The sequence below is a fragment of the Solanum tuberosum genome, unplaced genomic scaffold (genome assembly GCF_000226075.1).
Source record: "Solanum tuberosum cultivar DM 1-3 516 R44 unplaced genomic scaffold, SolTub_3.0 scf01195, whole genome shotgun sequence".
Classification (NCBI taxonomy): Eukaryota; Viridiplantae; Streptophyta; class Magnoliopsida; order Solanales; family Solanaceae; genus Solanum; species Solanum tuberosum.
Genome location: NW_006240125.1, coordinates 9,238 through 17,739, shown reverse-complemented (window position 1 = coordinate 17,739; position 8,502 = coordinate 9,238). Strand labels below are relative to the sequence as shown.

The 8,502-nt window shown below is 42.7% G+C and overlaps 1 protein-coding gene across 1 annotated transcript; it reads right to left on the bottom strand.

Annotated features, from left to right (window-relative positions):
• Nucleotides 1-4,422: 4,422 nt before the first annotated feature.
• Nucleotides 4,423-7,644, bottom strand: LOC107059304 (uncharacterized). The gene has a single exon (XM_015305818.1). The coding sequence runs from the start codon at nt 7,642-7,644 to the stop codon at nt 4,423-4,425; it is 3,222 nt and encodes a 1,073-aa protein (XP_015161304.1).
• Nucleotides 7,645-8,502: the final 858 nt, after the last annotated feature.

Below are 8,502 nucleotides of genomic sequence, written 5' to 3'. Positions count from 1 at the left end.
GATCATATCTGCATGAGTCTGACATTGGTGACATTTTTGAACATAGCGTATACAGTCTGTCTCCATAGTTAGCCAGAAATACCCCGATCTCAAGATCTTCTTTGCCAATGTAAAACCATTCATATGAGGACCACATGTTCCTGCATGTATCTCTTCAATCAACCTATTGGCTTCTCCAGCTTCGACGCACCTTAGCAACCCCAAATCGGGAGTCCTCCTATAAAGGATTTCTCCGCTTAGAAAGAATTGATTTGCTAACCTCCGAATTGTACGCTTTTGCACACTTGTTGCATCCTCTGTATACTCACCGCTCTTCAAAAATCTTCTAATGTCATCGTACCAAGGCTTTCCATCAGGCTCTTCTTCAACATGAAAGCAGTATGCTGGTTGCTCGTATATGTGGATGTAAATAGGATCAATGTAATTATGATCAGGATGTTGAATCATGGAAGACAAAATGGCTAAGGCATCTGCGAATTCATTCTGGATCTTTGGCACATGTTTGAATTCTGCCTTGATGAACCTTTTGCACAACCTGTGCACGCACTCCAAGTATGGTAACAACTTCCGATTCTTGGTAGCCCATTCACCTCGAACCTGATGAATCAATAGGTCTGAATCTCCTATTATCAGCATTTCCTGGACATCCAAGTCAATAGCGCGTCGGAGCCCTAATATGCAAGCTTCATATTCAGCCATATTGTTTGAGCAAAGGAACCTGAGTTTGGCTGATACCGGATAATGTTGCCCAGTTGTTGAGATCAAAACAGCTCTGATGCCGGATTCGCTCAAATTCTTGGCTCCATCAAAGAACATTCTCCATCCATCATATTCTTCAGAAATGTCTTCCCCTACAAAAGCTACTTCTTCATCTGGAAAGTAGGTCTTCAACGGTCTGTAATCATCATCTACAGGATTCTCTGCCATATGATGTGCTAATGCCTGTGCTTTTACTGCCTTTTGTGTAACGTATACTATGTCAAACTCACTTAGTAATATCTGCCATTTAGCCAATTTACCAGTAGGCATGGGCTTTTGAAAGATGTACTTCAGAGGATCCGTCCTTGAAATCAGGTAAGTGGTGTGCGAGGAGAGGTAGTGTCGCAGCTTCTGGGCGACCCAAGTTAAAGCACAACAAGTACGCTCCAATAGAGAATATCGAGCCTCATATGATGTAAACTTCTTGCTCATGTAATATATTGCCTGCTCCCTCTTTCCAGTCTCATCATGTTGTCCCAAAATGCAGCTGAAAGCATTATCCAACACTGATATGTATAACAACAGTGGTCTACCAGATTCTGGTGGAACCAAAACAGGTGGATTGGACAAGTACTCTTTGATCTTGTCAAAAGCTTGTTGACATTCGTCTGTCCATTTCACCGCAGCATCCTTCTTCAACAGCTTGAAGATAGGCTCACAGATGACAGTAGATTGGGCTATGAAACGACTGATGTAATTGAGTCGTCCCAAGAAACTCATTACCTCCTTCTTACTCTTCGGCGGCGGTAAATCACGAATGGCTTTGATTTTTGATGGATCCAATTCTATGCCCCGGCGGCTGACAATGAAACCCAGAAGCTTTCCAGCAAGAACCCCAAAGACACATTTTGCAGGATTCAACTTCAAGTTGTACTTGCGTAGTCTGGCAAAGAACTTTCGAAGATCATCCAGATGATTTGAACCCTTCTTTGATTTGATGATGACATCATCCACGTAAACTTCAATTTCCTTGTGGATCATGTCGTGAAACAAGGTGGTCATTGCCCTCATGTATGTAGCCCCAGCATTCTTTAATCCGAAAGGCATTACCTTGTAGTTGTAAACGCCCCACGGTGTGATGAATGCAGTCTTCTCAGCATCGTCCTTGTGCATCTCAATTTGATGATATCCGGCAAAGCAATCCACGAACGATTGTGTTTCATGCTTAGCACAGTTATCAATCAAGATGTGTATGTTGGGCAATGGAAAATTATCTTTGGGACTAGCTTTGTTGAGATCCCGATAATCCACACAAACTCTAACCTTTCCGTCTTTCTTGGGCACTGGAACAACATTTGCAAGCCAGGTCGGGTACTCCGTCACTTGAAGGATTCCAGCATCTAATTGTTTTGATATTTCTTCCTTGATTTTCAAACTTAACTCAGGCTTGTATTTTCTCAGCTTCTGCTTCACAGGAGGACATGCTGGATCAGTGGGCAATCGATGAGCTACGATTGAAGTGCTTAACCCTGTCATGTCTGCATAGGACCAGGCGAAGATATCCTTATTCTCCATGAGACACTCTATATACTCTTTCTTGTCATCTTCTGCCATATGGATGCTTACTCGGGTCTCTTGTGCCACTTCTGAATTTCCCAAATTTACCACCTCCGTTTCCACTAGATTCGGGTTGGGCTTTTCCTCGAATTCCTCAACCTTTCTGATTAACTCTTCAGGGACCTCACTTTCTTCGACTTCCTCTAAGTCATTAATGTTAAGATGTTCAGTCTCATTATATGCCATAGTCTCAGATTCAACATTTTTATAATAGATTTTGCTGGAAAAAGAATAACGCACAAATAAATATAAGATATTAAATAGATGGGAAGATAACTTTATTGATTAAAACTCAAGAGCTTCATAAAACTAGTATTTGAAAACAATAACATAGAATTGAAATTTAAAAATGTTTATTGAAAACTTTAAAATTTGATAGAAAAATCTTCCACAGCTACCCAGATGCCCGGCGAGGTCTGGATGGAGTTGAGGTCCAAATGCTGATGTTGATCCCTGCTTCATTGCTTCCTCTAGGGTCCCCTTTCTCCTCCTCGTTGATCACGACATTGCAACCCTTTCTTTCCTCCTTGGTCAGAGATAAACCATTTATGTCTTCCAAAAGGTCACCAAAGATACGTCCCATGAAGCCTGCTGATCGGAATGATTGGTGCAACGGTGGTATCGGTTTCTTCAATGGATAGTAGTAGCCATCTCTAGGTGGTTGCCAATCAAGCCACTCCTCAGTAGTATATTTATATCCTAGGCCAAAAGTGGTTGAATGACGAACAGGTTGTATAGGTTTAACTATTCCTTGCAAATTAGCTCCCAATCCTTTCCCAAGCTCGAAACCAAACCAGGCCATCATATCTATGATCTTCTGACTGAACCACGGTTGCATTTCAATGTTGCCAACAAGCTCAACTGTATGATACATCTCACCGTCTAGACGACCCCTTCCTTCTATAGCATATACGGGATGACCTTTTCCCCATGAACTATAACTTCTTCATGGTCCCATTCAAACTTCAAACATTGATGAAGAGTAGAAGGAACCGCTCCAGCCATATGAATCCAAGGACGACCCAATAAAAGATTATATGAAGATGGAATATCCAAGACCTGGAAAGCTATTGGGAAAGTAGCAGGACCAATAAGCACGTCCAAAGTTATTTCTCCAATGGTACCTCTCTGAGAACCATCAAAAGCTCTCACATTCATCTTCCAGGTTTGAATCTTTGCACTATCCACGCCTAGCCTCGTCAACGTGCTCAGCGGGCAGATATTCAAACCTGAACCTGAATCAACTAAGGCTTTGGTGATTATTTTGTCCTGATATTGAGCTGAAATGTACAAAGCCTTATTATGGGCTGTTCCTTCAATTGGCAACTCATCTTCATGGAAAGATATTCGGTATGCCTCAAAAACCTGCCCGACCATTTGGGCTACCTCTCCTTGAGTGATGTTAGATGGGACATAGGCTTCACCCAGGACCTTCAATAGAGCATTTCGATGAGTTTCGGAAGATTGCAGCAATGATAGAATGGATATTTGCGACTGGGTTTTACTCAATTGTTCAACAATAGAGTACTCTTTTGCTTTCACCTTCTTCCAAATTCCTTGATTTTCAACTTCTACAATTGATGCTTTAGACTTGCTGGAGCTACCCTGAACCAAACTTTCAGAAGTGTAAATTCTTCCAGATCTAGTCACTCTTGCTGCAGTGTCTGCTTCTTCCACTTTCGTCTTTCCATAATCCCATGGGACAGCATGGGTATCCGCTTACTCGGGTCTCTTGTGCCACTTCTGAATTTCCCAAATTTACCACCTCCGTTTTTACTAGATTCGGGTTGGGCTTTTCCTCGAATTCCTCAACCTTTCTGATTAACTCTTCAGGGACCTCACTTTCTTCGACTTCCTCTAAGTCATTAATGTTAAGATGTTCAGTCTCATTATATGCCATAGTCTCAGATTCAACATTTTTATAATAGATTTTGCTGGAAAAAGAATAACGCACAAATAAATATAAGATATTAAATAGATGGGAAGATAACTTTATTGATTAAAACTCAAGAGCTTCATAAAACTAGTATTTGAAAACAATAACATAGAATTGAAATTTAAAAATGTTTATTGAAACTTAAAATTTGATAGAAAAATCTTCCACAGCTACCCAGATGCCCGGCGAGGTCTGGATGGAGTTGAGGTCCAAATGCTGATGTTGATCCCTGCTTCATTGCTTCCTCTAGGGTCCCCTTTCTCCTCCTCGTTGATCACGACATTGCAACCCTTTCTCTTCCTGGTCAGAGATAAAACCTTCATGTCTTCCAGAAGCTTATCAATGATACCTCTCATGAAACCTGTTGATCGGAATGATTGGTGCAGCGATGGTATCGGTTTCTTCAATGGATAGTAGTACCCATCTCTAGGTGGTTGCCAATCAAGCCACTCATCAGTAGTATATTTATATCCCAGGCCAAAAGTAGTTGAATGACGAACAGGTTGTATAGGTTCAACTATTCCTTGCAAATTGGCTCCCAAACCTTTCCCAAGCTCGAAACCAAACCAGGCCATCATATCTATGATCTTCTGACTGAACCACGGTTGCATTTCAATGTTGCCAACAAGCTCAACTGTATGATACATCTCACCGTCTAGACGACCCCTTCCTTCTATAGCATATACGGGATGACCCTTTTCCCCATGAACTATAACTTCTTCATGGTCCCATTCAAACTTCAAACATTGATGAAGAGTAGAAGGAACCGCTCCAGCCATATGAATCCAAGGACGACCCAGCAATAGGTTGTATGATGATGGAATATCCAAAACCTGGAAAGCTATTGGGAAAGTAGCAGGACCAATGAGCATGTCTAAGGTTATTTCCCCAATAGTTCCCCTCTGAGAGCCATCAAATGCTCTCACATTCATCTTCCAAGTTTGGATCTTTGCACTATCCACACCTAACCTTGTCAACGTGCTCAGAGGGCAAATATTCAAACCAGAACCAGAATCGACCAAAGCTTTGGTGATGACTTTGTCCTGATATTGAGTTGAAATGTACAAAGCCTTGTTGTGGGTTGTTCCTTCAATTGGCAACTCGTCTTCGTGGAAAGATATTCGGTATGCCTCAAAAACCTGCCCGACCATTTGGGCTACCTCTCCTTGAGTGATGCTAGATGGGACATAGGCTTCACCCAGGACCTTCAATAGAGCATTTCGATGAGTTTCAGAAGATTGTAGCAATGATAGGATGGATATTTGAGACTGGGTTTTACTCAATTGCTCAACAATAGAGTACTCTTTTGCTTGCACCTTCTTCCAAATTCCTTGATTTTCAAGTTCTACAATTGGTGCCTTGGACTTGCTGGAGCTACCTTGAACCAAACTTTCGGAAGTGTAAATTCTTCCAGATCTAGTCACTCCTACTGCAGTGTCTGTTTCTTCCACTTTCGTCTTTCCTTTTCCATAATCCCATGGGACAGCATGTGTATCAAATTGGGGAGAAGGATGAGCTCTGAGGACGCTGAATGGGGGCTTGGGCGGGGCAACCTCAACCTCAAACGGAGCACGTCTTTGCACTACCATTGGAGTCCGGGCGGTAGCAGTCATTGCTTCTTCTGGCTCAAGTACCCAAATAGATTTCTCCCAATCCGAGGTATCCTCGACTTCTACCATGTTGACCTGATGGTTAGGTAGAGGGTTATTTGCAACATTTGGCGTCGGATCTTTGAGTTGGATGGCCTTAGTATCTATCAACATTTGAACCTTATCTTTCAAGGCTCTGCAGACTTCGGTAGTGTGACCTTTCATCCCAGAATGGTAGGCACAAACCTTGTTAGGGTCATCCATTTTGCGTCGGACATCCACAGGCAATGCAGGAACTGGGGTGACATAGCCAGCCTCTTTCAGTCTCTCATAAAGCTGGGCTATGGGCTCGGCTAGAGGGGTATAGTTCTTCGCAGGTCTTCTTTCATACGGTGGTCTGTTTCGGTAGTTTGGTGTTTGAGTAGGTGGTGGGGTTTGGAAATATGCTGGCTGGGCATTATAGACGGGGTATGAAGCTTGCTGATATTGAGGAGGGGCATTTTGGTAATATGCTGGCATGGGGTTGGGAGATATATGTGGTGGAGCTGAAGGATATGGAGTTTGGGTATATGGGGATGGAGGTGGGGTTATTGATTGGTATTTATAAGGGGTTCTGCTCCCCTGAGCCATCATGACTGAGCCTGTTTTCTTTCGATTTTCTGTCATTCCTCCGGATTGCAGAGCTTTGTTGGTGGCTTGCAAGGCCTCCAGATTGATGATAGTCCCATTTTTTATGCCCTCTTCGATCCTTTCACCTAGCTTGATAATTTCAGCAAAACTTTTCTCAGCTACAAGCATCATCCTATCATAATATTGTGGTTCTTGAGCACGGATGAAGTAGTCTTTCATCTGAGATTCTTCCATGGGAGGTCTGGCCCTGGCCGCCTCAGACCTCCATCTTATCGCATAATCTCTGAAAGATTCACTGGGCTTTTTCTTCAGGTTTTGGATGTAGAACCAATCAGGTGCATTTTCTACATTAAATCCAAACCGGTTCATGAAGTCTGTTGCCATGTCTACCCACTCATCCCATTTCCGCGGGTCTTGTTCAATATACCAAGATAGTGCCTCTCCGGTGAGACTCCTCATAAACAACTTCATAAGTACCCTCTCGTCTCTCCCAACCCCCACAAGCTTGTCACAGTACATTCGCAAGTGGGCTTTGGGATCTCCAATGCCATTAAACAGTTCAAACTTTGGAAGCTTGTATCCTTCAGGTAGATCTATGTCGGGATGCATACACAAATCCTCGTAGCTCAGTCCTCCCAACCTCTTGCTTCCCTCCACATGTTGCATCCTGTTAGTCAAGTTATCTAATCTCTCGGTCAGGGTTTTTATCAGAATATCCTTTTGGGAGGACTCTGATTCATGGTAGTTATGAGTCACAGGAGCGGTTTCCACATATATGGGGTTCAGGTTGTTATTTCCAGGAGTATATGAAGGATTTGCATTTGGAATTGGTTCTGGAATAGTTGGCTTAGTTTGTTGGTGGTAGTGGTAAAATGGGACTTGGGTATTTTGGGTATGAAGTGGTGGGAAAATATTTGGATGAGTGGGTTCAGGTCGGGATACATTGGTTGGAGGATTGTTTGGCATGGTTGTTTGGTTGGAGTGAGGAGGATTGTCTATATTTTCGCCAAACTGGGTTCCGAGAGAAATAGACAACTTGGCCAAATCGCGCATGTGCGCTACTTCTTCTTCCAAACCTAAAATTTTGCGCTCAAGTCTAAGGACGAGGTCACTTGGAAGTTGCCCTCCCTCAGAAGTTTCTACTCTTTCGTTGCTGCTGTTGTCGTCAACCATTTTACCCTTGTCTGTTCTTTGAGGAGGAGGAGAAGGGGGGGTCCCTTTTGATCGTGTATGTGCCAGAATGAAGAGCAGATCAACCTTAGGAATGGGGAAAACAATGTAATCAACAGAAAACAGTGTTAGGGGATTAGAGCAAATAATAATAATAATAGCACATTGTTTGAAATAAACGCCCTAGATGCAAGGGACCTCGTTGAGCCAGAGGTAGGCCTAAGACGCCATATAAGTGATGCATAATGATTAATTCAAGCCTTATTTGCCAAATGGAGTCTAGAGTTAGAGAAATAAAACGATCTTTATATATTGAATAACTTCAATTTATTACATCATACTAAAGCAAAACTAGAAATAAACTAAAGGGCTAGGGATAACATGGGGAAATTAAAATCCTAAAAGAAACAGGGTCAGTGCTGGTCTCCAATGTTAGGCACAATTTGCTGCCTCATTTCTGGAGTGATCTCATAGTCGCGATTGAGAAGGTTGCGGGCCCATCTTCTTTCCTTTTCATCACCAAAACCTGGAATGCCTTCTTTGCTCAAATCTACATGCTCTGCGTCCTCCAAAAGCCACACGTAATACTCTGGTGTGCAGAAGGGTTTGTGCTCTCGAACTTCAATAGTTATCACTTTTTCCCACCTTCGCAGTATAGTGCCCACTTGTGGTATTTCTGGCCCAAAATCATACTCATATTGGCCCATATGGGATCGTAGAGGTATCATTTGGATTTGACCAAACTGTCGGAGGACTCGGAGTGGTGCGTATGGTTGCATGCCATTTAAACCAATGAGCTCGATAAAGTAGAGGTCATTACCTCTTATAATGACACGACGAGGCTTCAACCAATAGTATTTC

Excerpts from the sequence above, each read along its gene's own strand:
- LOC107059304 (XM_015305818.1), bottom strand. The coding sequence starts at position 7,644 with ATGGTTGACGACAACAGCAGCAACGAAAGAGTAGAAACTTCTGAGGGA.